We start from the raw sequence: 20,312 nt of genomic DNA on the forward strand, positions 1-20,312 counted from the left end.
TGTGTTTTTTCTCCAGTTTATAAGTTGAATACTTTGTTCTTCTTCCATGATAAAAGTGTTCTCTCACCAAACAGGGAGAAGGAGGCAGAGAATAAGAAAATCCAAGCCCTGGGTGCTAGCCCAGAGAAAGCTATTTGACTCTCTTGAGTGACTACAGATGGAGCAGGGGGTGGAGGGAGTGGTAAAGAATAAACTCCTCCCAAAAAAAGGAATAAAGAAGGACCCCTGGGCGCTGGCTGTAGCCTGCCATTGACTTATGTTGTATCCCTGGACAACTTACTTCTTTACTTCGTGTCACACCAAATATTAGGTTCCAGCCCATGCCGAGGTTTGAGGGGAGTGGGTGGATGGGTGGCAAATCACTGAAAGAACACCAGAGGGGTGGGGAGGGGGCACGCTAGGCAGGTGAAATATGGTTTTATTCCACTGCTCTCTCAGCAGCAGCTCTCTCACACTGTTTGCCTTTATCTCGGCTGCCTGCTCCAGCTCTGTGGCTCCTGACATTCCTTCATTTACAGCTACATTCCCTGGCCTGCGAGTCTGGCTCTCTCTTACAAGGTCAATAGCTTCCCTCTCTCCCTCTGGGCACATGCCATACGTACAGTGTCAGCAGGGCAGTTATACCTTTTACTAACAATAGTGGTTCTGAGCCAGGTGATGAGCCCTCCCATGTTATGGCTTCATAGTTGTGATTATATAACAAGTGCAGTTATGCACCTGCACTCCAAACTCACTGAGTCCCTCTGGCCCGGATGTCTGCCTCAGCCTATTCTTGACCAAAGCACATCCATGTACCCTGCACTCCACCCACTAGGCTGAGGGAAACATAGGCTTTGGATATACAGGTTACACACATAAGCTTTGGGTACACAGGCTCAATATACACACACAAGTTTATCTATAAGTTTGGGGAACATAAGTTTGATATATAGGCTTGGCACACAGTTCTTACATTCCACCCCCTAGGCTGAGGGCGTTTTCTTAGTGGGGACCCCATAGGGCAGCACCCTGAACCCCACAGGTTACAGCAACAATATAGGGAGTAACAACCTATTGCTAATATTCCCACTATACTACCTACGATTATTAGGGCCCAACATAGGGTAGAGCCCAGAGATGCCCACCAACTCTGTAGGGGGTCATCAGTAAGGCACTCAATTGCTTTAATCTCCTATGACACCCCTTAAAAGCTCCTGTGTTGTATCTCAACCAATGTCCGTAGAACCCCAAGTCTCTAGCTATGTCCAGTTCTTCAACGGAAGCTGGATGGACATGCCAGGGCAAGCTCTCCGCAGCTGCTGTTGGAAGGGTGGTGCAGATCCAACAGTTTGAGATATTGGTTACTTCAGCGTAGGTGTGGGCCTAGTCTGCAATGCTGTTGGAGCATGTCAGCCTACAGCCAAAATGACGAAGCAGGCACAGGTACTAACAGGGGTAAATCATGTTTCTCAGGCAAAATGCAGGTTAATTTTTCATCTCTGGGTAACAATGCAGTCGCCAAGGGCTTCTGCCCTGGGCAATGGTACCACACCTTATCAGTTCCCCATGGTTCTTTTGGATATTGTACCTGTGCCAAAGTCACAGAGGAGCTTCTAATAGGCCACACAGACAGTACACATAGCCCCAGGAGGAGGATCCCTTCCTTGGCCATTCCCCTACAAATGGTTAATTGTGGAGGCCACACGTTAAATACCCAAGGAGTCTCATGTAAGTTATACTGCAGTCCACAGGGGGCAACCCAGGCAACCCACAGGGGACTATGATAGCCAACCATCTGCAAAGGGTGGCTTGGAGAGCTTATGGCTAACACCAGGTTTTCTGTTCCCTCTGTTTTCAGAGGTGCTGGGGCAGGCAACAACAGATTATCATTTGTCCTCATACCTAGTTGGAGAAGGTCACCCTTCCTCTCATAGATCCAGCCATATGGCCTGGCCCTACATGGGTTGGTGACTAGCTAATTCTGTGACTCTTAGGTAATTAACCAAAAGGTTAAGCCTTGATAAACTACCCAGCTATTGGTGCAGATTACCATAGGTGTTACTTCCTTGATCATCATCCATACTGCCCTGAGTTCAGCTCATTAGCTACTCTGCCCACACTTGGCATAAAACTCTATAGTGTCAGTACTAGGCTGGACTGCAACAGCAGTCCAGGCAGCAGTAGTACTCTGGCTAGACTTATCTGCATACTATGCCTCATCAGAAATAGGGGGGTGCCCTTCCTTAAACAGTGATGGCTCAGGGTTTAGGGGTACCTCAGGCCCCATGGCCCTATCTTACATTAGGACTACAGGCTACAGGCTTCAATAACTCTTGTACTTCTGCTGCTAAGGGACTTGTATTTGGAGTACTCCACTGCTCTAAGTAGGTGTCCCACTTTGCTAAAGTGGATGTCTGTGCTGTCCCAGTCTGGGGGGTTGTTATCCATGAATGCACCCATCCTGCTATTGGGTAAGTTGTCTGCACAACAACTGTGTCCCATCCTATTATGTTCTTATGAGCCTGAAGGGCAGCATATGCAGTTACTAACTACGTCTTTATCAAGGAATACTGGAGCTCAGCTCCCTTCCATAGTTGGGACCCAAAGCCTACTGGTGTATTCAGTGCTCCATGCACTGCTATAGGCCCTAACTGAAACTATCTGTGGTCACATGCACATCAAGTTTAAATGGACAGCCCTGGCTAACTACTTGTAGGGCTTGTGTCTGCTGAATTGCCTGCTTGGCTGCCAGAAAGACTCTCTCAACTGCATCATCTCAATCCCAGGCAAAAGGAGCACTGTTGCTTTTAAACCTGGGTGATGTCCTGCAGGGGCTGAGCATGTACTTCCCTCTGTGCAATCAGAAACACCCATCCAACTCTGCCGGCAAAGACACGTTCCTTCTTGGTGCTGTGTGGTTCCAGTTGCTTCAGCGCTTTCTCCACTCTCACAGGAGACCCATCCACTGCCTCTCACATTTCCACTGAGGCTCATCAAAGCAGCACCGCTACCACTGGGTACCACAGCCCATGCCGAGGTCACATAGCCGAGCTGGGAGCCTCGGGGCTGAAGAACCACTCACCTTCTCCTGCCAGCTATGCCAAATGTCACACCAGATATTAGGTTCCAGCCCATGCTGAGGTTTGAGGGGAGTGAGTGGATGGGTGGTGAATGGCTGAAAGAACACTTGGGGGGCTATAGGCAGGTGAAATAGGGTTTTATTCAGCAACTCTCTCATCAGCAGCTCTCTCACACCATTTGCCTTTATCTTGGCTGCCAGATCTGGCTCTGCGCCTCCTCCCGCTCCCATGCTTACAGCTGCATTCCCTGGCCTGCAAGGCTGGCTCTCCCTTACACAGTTAACAGCTTCCCTCTCTCCCTCTGGATGCATGCTATATGCACAGCGTCAGCAGTGCAGTTATACCTTTTACAAACAATAGTGGCTCTGAGCTAGGTGATGAGCCTTCCCATGTTATGGCTGTGATTAAATAACAAGTGGAGTTATGCACCTGCGCTCCAAACTCACTGAGTTACTCTGGCCCTGTCTGCCTCAGCCTAATCTTGACCAAAGCACATCCACATACCTTACACTTGGCATCTCAAAACCTCCCATCTATAAGATGCAATCACATCCATCTCACAGAGCTATAAAGATCAAGTGAACATATTAATCATCTCTAGAGAAATATAAGACACTAACTTTATCTCACTAATGATTAAGCAAAAGCTCTACATTTTCCTCAGCGTCGTGTTATGCCTCTGAGGTTAAAATGTCAAAGAATACAAGAAACTTGAATTAGCATTTCCCCAGCCCCTTTCTTGCTTGTACTTCAGCCAAAAACAGCATCAGACCTGGAAAGCAGATATTAGCAAAACTGCATCGAAGGATTAGTTAGTCAAATGCTTTGCTGAGGATATACCAGCACTAATCACAGCCTGGGGCTGTTTACCTCCATTGAAAATAAAATTTCATTCTGGGTAATACAGGCATTCCAAGTGTCCCAGAGAAGCCAACTGATGGCTACAACTTGAGGCCTGTAAGTTCAAATGTGTGAAATTTGCTGTCAGAAAAGTGACACCCTCCGACTAATAGACTCTAATGAGTAGGGATGCGACATGGCATTCTTGAGGTAGAGTTGCAGACACAATCACACAAGCCCTTTAAGGAGAAGAGAAATTATTTCCACTCTAATTGCCAATGAGAACCCTCAGGTGTGGGTCCAGGCACATTAGCTGGCTGGCTCTGCAACTCTAGAACCCTTGCTGGAAGAAACACAACAAACTAAAAAGGATAATCTTGAGAGAAAAGTCACCTGGATTTGGGGTTTGTGCAGGAAAAAGAGTGCACAGAATCATTTTCCATCTGAGCCTCTTCATCCTCACACCCTAACCCCAATATACTACCTAAAAGAATAGCTGAACAGATGCAGCTATAAATCTGTTTTCTTGTGTCCAACAGCTCTGGCTGCTATTATTTATAACATTAGTTTAATTAAAGTTTCCAAGGAGATAGATGAATCTTGTTACAGTAGTATAGAAAATCAGTTGTTTTCAATGACAACATCAGCATCCCTGATCTACCTGGAAAACTAATGTACTGTTTGGAATTCTTTGTTTTTGCTTTTGTTTTTTCAATTAAAAAGTCCTTATGGCTCATGCATTTTTTATTCCCCAGCGCTCCTTTCCAACAAGTGAAGCATAAAAGGAACAGAGAAAACTAATATATGAATGTGTATATTTTTTTCAAACAGTTTCACCAGGTATATTGTTCTGCTTTATTTTCTTTCCTTGCTTTTCTTTTTAAAAAATAACCATGCATATCCATCAAAAATAGAGTAAAATTACAACAATAAAGATGCAAGCATCAATATTTTTCCTATCAGAAAATATATTTTTCTCTTGCACCTATTTTCCCCCTCCATTCATCTATATAGACCCATGTCCACGTAATACAATGACAACATGAGATGTGACTGAAGGCAGGTAGATGAAATCACTATGAGTTGGAAATGAAGTATTATTTTCCTCTCTATTTTAACACATCTCAGGTCTCATGTATGCAACAAAATGCTTTCTTTTTATTCTGCTCATCACTTCAGGTAGCCAACAAACCACTAGATAAAGGAAAGAGTCTATTGTATTTTTCCCAGTTCTTTCTATTTGCAAACTTGAAAGCCCAGGAGTGCAAGTGGATGGAGAAAAACGCAGGTCACTCTCTCATCTTCCACTTCAATTAATCCTTTCACCTCCTATCTCTCTCTGCCATTGAGGCAATCATTAACGAAAGGCATATTTAAACCCACCAGAAAAAAAAAAAAGTTGAAGACTCTTAAAAATTAGAAATAGGTCTGTTACTGATGTTAATAGAACATAGGGCAAGGTTAAACTTGGAATCCACCTAATAAAGTTGAAATGAATATGCCACAGGGTACAGAGCATGAGTAGAAATGTGGGGGCTCAGTCAGAATGAGATATCCAACACTGTAACGGTCAGGTTGCCTTAGCAATTAAGCAGACACTCTCTATTTTGCCTGAAAATCTCATTTTGAAAGTATTATATTGGCCATCTATCTCTTTAACATTAGATCTCTTTCCTGTTATTTAAATCTCTGTGACTTAGCAGCATCCAAGGTTTTTTTTTACTTCAGCATTCAGAGGATGTATGTCTTTCACAGCACAGCTATCCATCATCTGCTTGCTACTGTGCACTGCCCTGTCTTGTAGGTCACTAATGCCTCCATGGCCAGAAAAGCCGGCATCCCACACAGGCTGTCCACTGTCACATGCCTGAGGCAGAGAACTCAGGAAGAAACAGCACAAGGTGGAAAGAAGAAAAGGCCAGCATTCATTAGCATCCAAAAGTACATATTCAGTAGCTTCTCCAGCAAGTGATTTAAAAAAGAAAAAGAGAGAGTGAGCATCCAGGAGAAGTAGGCTTTGGTCTTTGCTCATCAGCAGCATGTTGCACTGCCAACTCACATATAAATTCAGATGATTGCAAACCCCTGCAGGTCCACTACAGAAATGGCACTTTGAAGAGGACAAGCTAAGTTGCTCTCCATGGCGCAAGGGGGGAGGGTAATGCAAGCCCTGAATCAAGCCTTGTGATGAGATAGAATCAGAAGGAGATACACCCAGAAGGCTAGAGTTGGAAGAAGACTTAAAAGTCATCTAGTCCTAGCCCCACATCATATACTTAGGAAGCTAAAGCCCAGAGACAGTAAAGGACTTGCCCAGGGTAATACCAATTTCTTTCAGTTCAAGTTTTCAGTCAAGAGCATTTTTGTGCTAAAAAGTCAGACTTTCAAAGTAGAGAAGCAAATAGTATACATTTGGCTCATCCATGTGGGCTTTAGGACATCCAGAAAATGAGAGCGAATTAGTTCCCTCATTTGTAAAGTTAAAACTTCACATCCTTTCATAAAAGCCATGATAATTTTGCCTCATGAGTGGTGGGGAGTAAATTTCCGAACCACTCCTCACAGGAATAAAAAGGGGAAAAGGGCATGTCACTTTCTCAAAGCCCTGCTAGGATCAACAAAAAATCTTACATAGCAGGGGGTGTTTCCTTCCCCACTCTGCCTCAGTTACAGATTTTTAAAGTGATTCTATTGGTGTAAAAAGCATGCAATACTGTGCTGCACTACAGACCAGAGAACTCAAAGACAAACTACTGGAGAACCTTGCTTAGGATCTGGAAAGTAGAATAACCTCAGAAACCTCACATTGTTCAGTGAACCTACATTACACATTATGTCCTGAATCCATGGGACATAAGCCACTATTTTTACAGAGGTAAAAATTGGACTGTTACTCATTTTCAGTACAATACATTAAAACCTTCTCTATATGTTGGTACATGTCTGTTGTGCTCAATGATGTTGTATGTTCATAAAGAAGCTTAACATTTTCATAGAATTTGGCATACACCCTCTAGCTAAATTCCTACCACAACACTATGGTAGAAGAATTAATATTATTCCCATTTTAAGATGCAAGAGCAATTTCTGGCATATGAATGAGTGAATGAATGAATGAGAAAATTAGACATAGATTTCTTGCTTTCATACTCCTGCATCATTACATAAAATCTACACTTTATAAATGGCAAAACTAAGACTAGGGTCCAAAATGTGTTTCCATCTAGGTTAAACCACAGAGCTCAAATGCCTCAAATATGAAACATGGAAGACAAATCTTTCCTTTTCCTTCCCTCTCCCACACTTCCTTCTCTGTCTCTCCCTACAGGCCTTCCCTCACTACCAACTCGATACCACTTGCCCATACACACTTTTCTCTCACCAGACTAGGTTTGGCATTGTGATGCCAGTGAGACAAACCTTGTTCTAAGCCTGACTCGTGTGACTGATACAGAATTAGATCACATAATGGTGAAACCATAAAGCTGTGGAGATTGTCATGCATTTTCACCTAGGCTGGTAAGAAATTGAGAGGTTACTCCAAGTCCCCAAGGAGCTTCCCCTACTGTGACCTCCCAGGCCTGATTGTCTATACCAGGAATCCAGCAATATGTCATCTACTGACTGCTTTACCACATCTCTTGTTCTCTTGCCTTGTACTGTTATTTAAATTTACACATGAGTATGTCCTGTCTTCCCAGCTTCCTTGCCATCTCTTCCTAGATAGAGGATCTGAAGCTGCTTTGTTAGTTTGACATGAGGCATATGGTAGCTTCCAATTTTATTTTAATTAATTTTGATAATGAGTTGTGCTCTTGTATTTCTGTGTATGAAGTGAAGAGCCTATCGGTTGGAGAACCAGGAGATTGAGAGTCTCAGCCTGGCTCTCTTGAAAGCTGAGACCTCTGATAGTCATCTCTTAATTTCCCTCTGCATTCTATAGCAGAAATGCTTGTATAAAACCAATATCATGCATTAGACTTGGGATTTAACCATCTCAAAAAATACGAGGTTAAATAATATGTTGGTAAGTAGTTGCAGAGCTCTCTGGAAGGAAGATGCCATATCAACAGATTTCATTATGAAAAGTCTACACGTATAAACAGATATTCACAACCTGAAATTACTCAGAAATTTCAGATAGAAACCTTGAATTACTGACTCATTCAGTGATTTGTAGCAAGTTTAGTTTTGGATTCTGCAAGCTTTTCAAGGTCAGTTGTATGCAAAAATTGGATGTGCTCTGTGGATAATAAATAGCACGTGTTAAAAGGAAAAGCTAAATATGTTTAGTCTAGTCTAGACTATAATCACTTGTTAACTCCCTGTCAAGGTGAAAATCGGGCTGCAGATGTGTGTATATGTGCCATACACATTTGAACAAGTCTGAAAAAATAAGATGAGAGTTCAGAGCTAAGTTGAAATGTGACAGACTGCACTTAAGAGCTGAATTTTTCCAGCGATGAGGAATGAGGAGGTTAACACAGGGTAGGGATGCCTGCATATCACAAAACGTGCTGGTCAAAGGCTGGGTGAATTAAAAGCCGTCCATCTCTTAGCTGCTGAGGAGCTCAGCTCCACTGTCACTTCAAGACCAAGATCCTGGGAGTCACTGTTTCCATTTCTTTCCACTGTTCAGCTGCCATTGAGAGCTATCAAATCAGGCTGCTTACAGGGCTGTTGTTTGCATCCAGGCTTCCTCTGATACCAAGGGATTAGGCCCAGTCACTGTGAGGGGCTCTGGTGGTTTCAGAACGAATTTTAAATAACTAAATGAATAAGCCAAGAACTTCCTGATGGCAAGGACTCTTATTTCCTTGTATCCTGCACAGCCTGGCAGAGATAGTGTGCCCAATAAATTAATTTGATGGGCTGGATGAAAATTAAAAGTTACAAATAAAGAGAAGGAAATAAAATTCATTTTGTTCTGAAAGGGAAAAGTTGCTTATGCACCGAATCCCAGATGTTGGTGGATTCTGTCCTTTGAGTAATAGAGACAGGCTGTAAAGTGAGCTGAGAAGGGAGAGGGTGAATCTAAGGAAGATTCGTTCCAGGTTTCATTCTAGGCTTCATTGGCAACTCTTAATACAAAAGGCAGCTGGAGAAAAACCCAAGGCAATGGAGATAATCAGTCTGCCCACCCAACTGAGGGTTCCTTTTATTTTTCTAGCTTGAGGTAATCTGCTATCCACACATCAGGAACTTCTAACTAGGCCCAGCTAAACAGCTGAAGCAAGGAGAAAAGTGTCTCGGTAGCAAGCAGAAAGTGTTGAACTACCGACCAAAATAGCAGTAGCTTTTCTTGTGACAATTTGTACAATTAGGTCTGAAAAAGTTCTGTTTCTCAATTCTGACCTAAAAAAATAATGTGCAAAATCCTGCCACATTAATATTCCTCAGAGCAATGGAATTATCTGGGAAATCTTCTCTTCTTGATTTTAGATGTTTTCATGGTCCCTGAACCTTCTGTAGTATCTCTCCCTTGGAAAAACTCCCTGGTGTGGTTGTGACCTTGTCTTTGGCAGTACATGTCATTAGCACACTATGGAAGTGACCTGGAGGGTGGGTTAGACTAAGGTTTTGGAGGTAGCTTCAGACTCAAAGTTTTGGTTATATGCTTATTATATTATGTGATTTGCACCTAGTTATTTATCTTGACCTTTTCTACTTCCAAATCTGCAAAATGGGTCTAGTAAAACTGTCCCCATATCCCAAGGAATACTATTCCTAGCACATTACCTGGCCTATAGTAGAGGCTCAATAAATGTATATCCCTTCTCCAGCACCAGTGCAAAGGGTTCCATCAGTTAGATTCCACATCTTTCCAAGCAGCTCCCAGGATTAGCAATGTAAGACATGTGGCGGGGAAATACTAGAAAGGAACAAACTGCTCACCTTGAATCTTGGCCCTCCCTCATGTACCAAATAAAGTGTCAATGGTCCCCACTACTGAGCTAAATAGCTTAGTAGTAGCTAGATGCAGACACTCATAGGTCAAACTTGGGTTCAAATCCTGGTGCTGCCATTTATTAGTAGCAGGATTACAGACAAATATATAACCTCAGTTTCCTCATCTTAAAAAGAGGAAAAACTAACAGAATGAGTATGGAATAAGTTAATCTATGTAAAGCACACAGCACTGTGCCTAGCAGAGTCAACATTCAAATGTTATCTAACATCATCTCCTTTCATGCTCTAATTAGCAGAACACTACTGGGTGAGAGGCTGAGAAAAACTCTACGGGTAGATAACAGGGATCAAAAAATAAGAATCATAGGTAGTATGAAATGGATAGCTGAAATTCACTCTCTGTCAGGGTGACTGAGACTAAAAGTGATAGAACTGGCATCTCGATATATGGGACAGAGGTTCCGTTATCGTAAAATTGGCAAGTTCTGGCTGGGAAGAAACTTGTGAAGAAGGTAAGGTTTGTGTCGTGCATTACACACTACCCTCCCCTTAAACCTTTTCTCCTTCTTACCCTCCTTCAGGTAACTGGTTTTCCAAGACTTCATTTATTTGTTGTAGCCCAGCCTCTCCACCAAATTCCTCCCCCTCTTTCTAAACCAGTGGTTTTGAAATGCCAGTCCATGCAGCAAGGGTAGACTGCCCACATGGAACCTATATGGAGGGCTTGTTAAAAATATTGCTTCTCAGGTTCCACCCTCAGGGAATCTAACGCAGTAGGTCAGAGGGAAAGCCTGGTTATCCTTTTTTTTTTTTAATATGTTCCCCAGGTAATTCTTAGGTACAGTCAGATTTTGGAATCATGTTTCTAGACTTTTCCTACATGAAAATCAAAATTTACTTTTCTTATTACCCTGTCTTCTGGGGCCATTTTTTCTCTGACCTACCTGAAAAACGTATTTGTGTTTAGATTCTACGAATCATTAACTAGCAGCAACTTCATAAACTTTCCCTCCAAGATCTTACATGAGGGACATGTTATGCCACAAGCCTAAGTATGAAAAATATTAAGAAAACAGAAAGAATATTTGGAATACCCTCAGTCAATTCTTTATAAATGGGAATGACTCTAAAGAATACTGTGAACTACAGATCTCCCATCCTCTTCTCACTCTCCTGGTAGAGAGGTCATGGTTGCCATGAAGGACATACAGCATATGGAAGTTTGAAGGCAGGGTCAAAGAGGTGCCACTGATATGCAGAGTAAATAACAACAACAACCACCAATGTGGACTGAGCACTAAAGGCCAACCATCACCTAAGAACTTTTCTTGAGAGAAGAATGTCAGGAAACAGAGTACAACTTTTGGAAGGAAGAAACAAAAAATTGCATAGCAAGAAAGCAGCAGTACCTCCAGGACTCTGAAGTTGGAAATTACTAAACTAGGGTTTTGTGACCTCTTTCTGTGCTGTAGCTCAGAAGGATAAGCAGGGCTCTTCCTCTACAATCCCATTTGGACAGCATGTGGGTGGTAGGTCACAGTGGGTCATAGGAGTGCTGCCTGACAGGCCACTTTAATTATAGAGAGTTGAAGGGGGCAATGAGCTCCTGAAAGTGAAAATGGATATAGCAGCTAAGCATTGGCTTTATCCAGGCTGCCCAGCCCCGGTCTGCAGGGTACAAAGGAGCTAGTGGTTTCTATGGAAACTCTGTCCAGACATACTTACTATATCTGGTGGAAACCACAATTCTTCAGAAGTCTAAAAAGTACCTTAAATAGGTCACATCAAAATGGACCAAGACTCACCTCAAGATGGCAAACCTTCCCTTGAGCCTGACACCAGTTCCCTGCCTTCCAATTCTTCTAAAAGAAACTGCAGAGTCAGAGTGGCAGGCACATTCAAGCATCTCCTCATGAGAAATGTGGTCTGAAGCTGACTGACCTTGGAATATCTCTCCTCTCGATGGTTTTCGGAAGGCAGGCTATCCCCAATATGCCTGTTCCTTATCCTGGGTTCAAGGGAGCAAGCCTTGTGTGACTGAAAAGTCGTTTTAACTTTGATGGCATCATTAATGAGAATCAACAATGCATGGGCACTGCTCAGAATGCAAAAAAAAAAAATCTCTGTAATTGGACTCGGGTCACTATCCATAAAGATTTTCAGTGGGTTCTGGAGAGATGAAAACTTTCCCCTTGAACACCATTATCCAGCTGTCCAGCCATAAATGATGCAATAGAAGCCAATGGTCTCCCTCGTTCTTCAACTTTCATTAAGCCTGGCTCCAGTGACAGACAAGGGAGACAACATTTCCATCCCACCCCAACCCAAAACCTCCTGTAAAACCCCCCAGACCTCACAAATAGTCCCACCATCCCCTGACAAGCTGGAAGGCTCATTCCTCTGGAGAAAATACACAGCATCAATTCCAAAAGGCTCATACAACAGCCTCTTTAAGAAGCCTCCATTTGGAAAAGATATTTAAGCAAAGGTGAGCTTGATGAAGTGAAATAGAATTAGCTGCTTCAGTAGCACAGGCTTCTCAGATTCATTCTAAGGTAGACGAGCTTATTCGCTTCCAAGTGGAACGAACTCAACAACAAGATATCAATGTTAACTGTGATCACAGCTCCATGGAATTCCAGCCAGTGCCTGGAGCACACTGAGGTGCACTTACTATTCCCCAATCTGCAATCAACCTTTTGTACATTTGCTCCTAATCACGGGATACAGTTTCATCTTAATGAACTGTTTTCTTATCGTATTACAGTTGGTCATTTCAGCATGCCTAATGTCCCATTTGGTAGGTTAAATTACAATTAGGGTCCCTTGGTGTTTGTTTCCTGGAAAGTCATGAAGGAATCTGATATTTTTTTCCCCTTTTCCATTGCTTGATTTCAAGGGTAGAATCAGCAATGCTCAAAGACAAAGAAATACCTGTTACAGTCGACGTGGAGCAGAAGATGAGAGGCACTAACTGACAGGGCAATCTTGTGCCATCGTCCATCTGCCATCCGGTAAGGAAGTGCCTCTGTCCTTGGCTTCCCACTGTGTATGTAGTGATACCGAATCTCATCCCTCAGGCCACTGCTCTCCAGTTCAAAATAGCTGTATGTAAAGGAACAAACATTTGTTTTATTTTAGTTCTGGATATCACAGCCATCATCAATCCCTCAACCCCTTACTACCGGGTCTCTCACAATCTAAAATTAGCTAAACATGACACAAAGAGCTAAGACCTGAAATCAATGCACTGTATGACACCCAATGAATCTATTGTCTGAGAACCCTCATGGCAACATCTTGAGCCTCTGAAACAGAGATCAATTGATCCACTGTGAGGTAACAAGCCACAGCTAATTAGCAAAACTCAGTGCAGTGTTTCTTAAATACTTCAAAGTACAAATCAGAACCCTCATTCCATGAATGTCTAAAAAAGGCCATTCATGTGGAATTGATCTATTGATGGTTATTTTTAGAACAATTATCTTTACTTTTTCAAGAATTAAAGGGAAATAGAAGTCATGTTGGACACAGGGATTGAAATACATTGTAAGAATGAAAAGATTAGTCTTTTTTCTTCTCCCTAAACAAAAAGATATAATTGAATAACAATTCCTAGATAATAAGGAGGGGAGAAAAGGTTGAAGCTAGACACAAAAGAATCCGTATTTCAAATTATCAGAGAATGAAATATGCAATTAAGTTTTTTCTTTTCCAAGATTATGATCCTGTTTTTCAGACCCATAAGAAATTCTTAGCCTTACCACTGTGGTCTGCACTTCAGTCATAAAATACTACAAGCAACTTTGGGACACTCCTCAGGCACACAACAGGGCTGGTACTTTCACAGGTGCCAGAACTATTTTGTTTCCTATGCCTCTCTTCTGAAATGTGTCATTGTCATCAACATTGGGCCTGATCTCACTGCCAGGGCTTGCAGTAGGTATTTCACATATACTAATTTATCACTCAAAAAACTCATGAGACTGGTATTATCTCTTTTTAAAAAACTTTAAAACTGAGATTAAGGATTAAACATACCCAAACCAGATTTAAACTTAGATCTAAATTTGACAGTGTGTGCACTTTCTACCAGTTTGTTGCCCATCCCAGAGGCATGATGACAAAGTGGTGAGGATAGCCTCACCAGGCACTAACTCCAACAACTCATTCATGCAGGCAACTCCAGAGCGATTCGCCTAGACAGGTAACTAGGCTTAATCCCCAGATTTGGAAGGGCCTGCTGCTTCTATTCTAATCCACTGAGCTGGCTAACCCCACGAGCCAAACTGTATTTAATCTAAAAGACAAAATGCATTTTCTATGAGGACTAAAATGAATCTATCATGAAACTCAGCCTCTATTGTGCGTGAATCCCGAAAGTCATGCCAAAGAACAAATACATATGTCTTGCTCATCTTTCACAGATCTTTCCAAAGTAAACAGTGAAGGGCAAGCAGAGAATCAAGACCAGCCTCTGACTCACCTCATTTGCACCAGTACAAAGAATCATGCCCAAGGTCATAAACTAAAAGAGGTTATTTATACCATAGCAGCCAACTTCTAGGCCCAGGTTCACACTTACTAGTAATAATTTATGTAATACATACTTTATAAGACTGCACAAAAGGAAGTGCTTTAACAAAGAAGACATTTATTTTAAGGGAATTCTCCAATTTCTTCTAAGTTGTTAGAACACTGAAGAATCAAACAATCAGAGAACTTAGAGGTCAAGAAGATGTTATAGACTATTGGCCATTCATTAATTCATTCAACATGTCTTTACTGAACACATGATGAAAAACTAAAAACGGGTTTAAAATATATATCCCACTTCTGAAGGTGCTTTGTGACTAGTGAAGAAGGAAGTAAAATATGTCCCTCCCCCCCAAAAAAAAACAGGTGGAAAATGGCCTAAAAGGAACAAATGAGGAGGTAAGAAAAGTCATTTAATGAATGATTGCCATGTGCCAGGAATATGGCAAGTGATTTCATAGACACCATCTTTTTTTTAAGGTAGATTTCATTATCCCTATTTTATAGGTGATCAAAGATATTAAGTATCTTGCCCAAGACCATTTAGCACCTGTATAGAAATGCACCACAAGCTTATATTTGAGATCTAACCAGGATTCACACATCATGAGAAATCTCTCAATTACTTTACTTTGACCAATAAGCAACTACTGGGGGAAGGGACATGACCTTGAAAGGGCTTCAGTCAATGACAATTAGAAATACAGAAGTCACCTGATGGAATCATTAAACAGGGAGGCAAATACATTTAACCAGATTTCATCATTATTCTCGGGGTTGTGGCCTCATTGAGCAAGTATTCAATGTGTTATAAACAGATCTCTTAAAGATCACTTTATAAAGCACTGGAGTCAGTGATTACTTTGGAGTAATCACAAATATATAGCTATGAGAAGAGAAGTCTGTCCTAGTGTCAGGCAAATGATACTTGTACCTCAGACTAAAGTTTCTGGCCACATCCTGCACATATTCAAAAAGTGCTGCATCTCATGCAACTTGGATGAAAATCAAGATGATATATTTTTGAAAAAACATGTCAGATAACTGCTGAAGCAGCCTTAGGGACAATAAAAACACTGGATGGCTAAGCGACATCTGGATAAAATTCTTTCATGAGGGCTGGGAGGAAAATAAGGCAACATTTCCAGGCAGTAATGCTCTACAAATAAAGATGTGCGGCAACTCTGAGCAGAAAGTCATTTGGCCTGATGGGATTTGGCTGTAGCCTGGAGGGAAGACTCATGTTTTGTAGTAGAACCTTGTGACTCAGTGTGGTCTACAGACCACCAATAGCAGCATCACCTGTGGAATTTCAGATTATTGGGATAACCCAAGGTCTACTGCAGCAGACTCTGTGTTTCAAGAAAACTCCCAGATGATTCATGTTCTACGTTTACATCTATGTTTAAGAAGCACTATAGTAGTACGCCAGGTGTTGCCTTACTTCCTGGCCAGCTGGTCATGACGAGGGGAGCAGAAGTTTGATGCTACAAGCAAGTGAATAGGAGCCATGTGGTGCTGCCAGGTAGAAGGAGGACACTGGAAGTGACAGTAGGCTGGTATCTAGTGAGCAATCTACCCCTCAGCAGTCCTAATGCTTCAGGACTCAGGTGTATTGGGGTTTTTTCAAGAGTCTATGGGGAGGGCAGCTGTATAAACGATAAAACTATAAGTCAGATTTTGTAAGCGAAAGATTTTGCGAGCCCTTAGCCTTGGACCTCAGCCAAGTGTGTTGTTCCAACAAACTGCCTTCACTCCCAGAAAAGTCGGCTCATCCTGCAAATATTTGAAAACAGCAGTGATATTCCCTCTTTTTTTTTCTTTTTCAAGTCAAGCATCCCTGGCTCCTTCCTTTATACACCCATCTCCATCTAAACTATGAACCCCTCCTGGACAAGGATTCTGCCTTCTTCCTTTCTCCAGCCTTCCCCATATTGGTCACCATGTTCTAGGCATGGTCAAATGAATCAATTTTCCACTTAAATATAGCATCCAGGAATAAAGGCATTGTACAGATGTGGTCTAATGCAAAGTACAGTGACACTATCACTTGCTTTGCTCTCAGCTGTGCACAACTATGCCTACACTGACTTTCCCATCAACTAACGCCCCAAGACCTTTCACACAAAATGTTATGAAGGCAAATCTTTTCCAACCTGTATTTACTTAGCTGAATTTTTTAAGCCCAGGCCTTTACTTAGGTGCAAGGTAGACCCTACCCAGAATCAACATTCATAATTCCCCAAAGGTCCACCCTTGGGTATTAGGTACAATTAGTATTACCATGAACTGAAGTCAATTTTCATAAGACTATCTGAATTCCTTAGTAGACTGGAAATAAATTCAGGAACAATAATTCTAAAAATTTAGGTAAAGAACAATCAAATTATTTTTATTAAAATTTTTATCATTTTCCCCAAAATTGATACCAAAGGTATCCTATTTTGAGATTACATACATATATAATATTAAAATATAATATATGATACAATTTTATATGTATATATTTACAATAAAATTTTATATTTTTATATACATAATAGAAGGGCGAGATATATTCAAAATGTTAAAGTGATTATTGCTGGATGAATTATGTGGCTTCTCTGTACAAGAGTGAAAAGAGTAAAAGTTAATTTTAGATGGTATCCAGCACTAATTCACAAGTAAAGGTAAAACATTTCTTAGAAAAGGTCTCTTTTCCAGTTATTCTACAAGGATATATACTAGCTATTTAGAGAAATATATCACACCCCAAAGAGCTCCAGAGTTAGTGCAGTACCTGCTTACATTCCAACAATGATTTTTCTGTGGCCCTGAACAAACCATTGCTTCCTAGGAGTTTGGGTGGGGAGGTCAAAGCAAAATGGATTTGGGAAACAAGACGACACCCTTTCCCAGTGTGTACTCCTAGCAGGACTCTCCAGATAGAGAGAAACCCAGGCAGGCATCCAGCTACTTTCTATAAAAGGAACAAGCCACCACATATATAGAGAGAGTTCCTGGGTAGATCATTTCCCAAAATCCTGGAAAATCCTAAAGATGATGAAAAAAATAAGTTTCCCAGCATAGTACCTACAATTTTGTAGGACCTCAATAAAGGGTAACTCTATTTTAATTGGCAATAATAATAACAATGATAACAAAAACAATATAGCTAACATTATTTATGTAATAATAGCTAATACTTACTGAGTACTAATCATTACTAGGAGAACTGCCTTTAGGTCTGTATATTTCATATCAAAATAATTCCTACCACAAACCTGTAAAATATTTTACTTGTTTTAACAAATATTTCTATAGTACTGACTATGGGCCAGGCACTGGTCTGCAAATATTTACTCATGTAATCCTCATAACAACGTTAAAAATTACCAACTATTATCATCCCTATTTTATAAAAGATGAAACCAAAGTACAGAAAGATTAAATAACTTGCCCAAGTTTGTACGGGTAGATAAAGAACAGATCCAGGATTTAAACAAAAGCAGTCTAGTTCCAGGCTTCATGCTTTATGCTGCAACTCAAGTCCATATTTTAACTACTACCTCATTTTACAGCTATGAAATTAAAGATATAAAGCTCAGACCACCATAGGAGGCAGAGCCATGACTTGAACCTGAGTCTGTTAGACACCAAAGTATGGTGGCAACACCCCATTACTTTCTACTGTGTCAGGTTTTTAAAATATATTACCTGTAATTCTGCCAATAATCTTAAACGGTACTTATTATATTCGTAAGTGTGAAGTGTGAGATCCAAAATGATAAAGTGCCTTGCCTGCAGCCATATCACTCCCACGATTCAAATCCAGGTGTGCTTAATTCCACCACACTGTGCTCCTCACTGGGTTCAGTGGCATGATCACATCAGCGTCAGAGGACAAAACAGTTCCAGTGAACTCAGGCAGCCTCCATCCATGGTTCTCATGATGCCCTCAGTCAAGGTATGCTGCCAAGTCATACTATTGCAGACCCAGGTGCCAGCCCTCATTCTTTATGCTAATCTCATCACTCTGGAAGGAAATGCTACAGTTGTTCATATTGAAGCTCTTTTTTTTTTTTTGAAACAGAGTCTCACTCTGTTGCCCAGGCTGGAGTACAGTGGCACGATCTTGGCTCACTGCAACCTCCACCTCCCATGTTCAAGCCATTCTTCTGGTTCAGCCTCCTGAGTAGCTGGGATTACAGGCGCCCCACCACCATGCCTGGGTAATTTTTGTATTTTTAGTAGAGACGGGGTTTCACCATGTTGGCCAGGCTGGTCTCAAACTCCTGACCTCAAGTGATCTGCCCACCTCAGCCTCCCAAACTGCTGGGATTAGAGGCATGAGCCACTGCGCCCAGCCCATGTTGAAGTTCCTGTCTCTTTCCTGGTCCTAAGTCCACTGTTTGGCTGACAAAGAGATTAAGCCAATAACACAAGGCAGGTATACCGTGCCCCACTTTAGACCAGGGGTCTCAATGGCTATGTGTCTTGAAAAAGAGGCAGTACCACCATTTTTAATGAAGTAGTAGTGGGATACTGAAGCTTGAGTTGCAACCTTAAACCTGCCAGACAAACCATGTGATTTTTGGCATATCACTGCCAAAAATGATATCGTATCACTGTCCCTCTATGCCTCGATTTTTTAATGTGTCTTAAATAAAGTAATTATATCTGATCCACAAAGCCCTTGGATTCCTCAAAAGGCTCTTAGAGTCCATGGCAGAGGGAAAAGACAAGGCCCATTACCTTTTTTAACCAGAGCAACTTCACTGTCATCTATTACATAAATTGGAGTTTCCTGTAAGATTTCATTTGGATAAAAGAATAGTTTTAAACTATTCTTTAAAAAAACTATTCTTAAAAGAAATAGTTTTAAACTATTGAACTAAATAATTTTTAAAGTCCAGCTCAGGTCTAAACGCCTAGAATTCTTACGCTAATTTGCATCTGATTGGTTGGTCAATTAGTTTCATTCTATTCTTGATATTATGTCAACATTCAGGCTCCAGACTCCTTATCAGCCTGGAGGAGAGAAGAACGAGAGGCAAGTGTAGCAGATGTAGCTAATATCTACACCCCGCCTTCTCCCTGGGCACTGGGCACATACTAAAGTATATTCCCCAGTTCCCTTTAATCTAGAAGGGACCACATGAGTAGTTGTCACCAAAAAAAACACCACGAGCAGAGGTGCTGTCTATTATGTCCAGGCCAAAACAGTTAACAGAGGATGTGCTTTATCCATGCCAGTTGCAGAGGTCCAGTGGAGAATTCTGAGGCCTTATTGGGTGGTGGCACCATATGGTGGAGAAAGTTTGGGTCTATAAACGACTTCATGGAGCACAGATACCTTTTCTCACACAGATTAACACTGAACTGGGAAGTAAACAAAAATAAACTTTTACTGATAATAACCAGTGAAATTTAGAGATTACTAGTCTACCTTGACTCAGTAAAGAGAGGTACAGAAACATGAAACCAAAGAAAGGCAAAAAGAAAAAACGCTGAAAAGTAACAATGGGCACAGGTCATTGCTGGTCTATAAGTAAAAAGAAACGGCAGCAGGTATGAACACAGTCATCTCCTGTCCTGTATATCACAGATAATCTGAATTACATGGCTTAATATTCTGTTGGGAAAACTGTACTTTCAGTCACATCTCCCATCTTGCATACTCTTCTACAATGTGAACTTCACATTCCTTACCTTGAAAGGCGGGAACTGTCTCCTCCCCTTGAACCCGCATGGACTTGTAAGTACTTTAAGGGCAAAAGTAATGCCTGGTGACTTCCATAAATGTCAAAATGCAGTTTCTATCTTGTTTACCAGAACACTTGCGCTTTAATCCCTAAGTCACCTTGTAAAAAGTCCAACTACCCTGAGGCCACCTTGCTGTGAGGAGGTCCAGACCGTACTGGGGAGGTGGCATGTAGGTGCTCTAGTTGACAACCCCAACTGGGATTCCAGCCAACAGCCATTATT

The 20,312-nt window shown here is 41.5% G+C and overlaps 1 protein-coding gene across 1 annotated transcript in view; it reads right to left on the reverse strand.

Moving 5' to 3' along the window:
• NELL1 (NEL-like 1 (chicken)) overlaps positions 1 to 20,312 on the reverse strand; it is a 603,019-nt gene that overhangs the window by 409,724 nt on the left and 172,983 nt on the right. Inside the window, exon 5 of the mRNA XM_011965414.1 lies at positions 12,744 to 12,914. Coding sequence (XP_011820804.1) covers positions 12,744 to 12,914 — 171 coding nt within the window. The remainder of the gene's footprint in view (positions 1 to 12,743; positions 12,915 to 20,312) is intronic.

This window comes from Mandrillus leucophaeus, unplaced genomic scaffold (genome assembly GCF_000951045.1).
Source record: "Mandrillus leucophaeus isolate KB7577 unplaced genomic scaffold, Mleu.le_1.0 Scaffold723, whole genome shotgun sequence".
NCBI lineage: Eukaryota > Metazoa > Chordata > Mammalia > Primates > Cercopithecidae > Mandrillus > Mandrillus leucophaeus.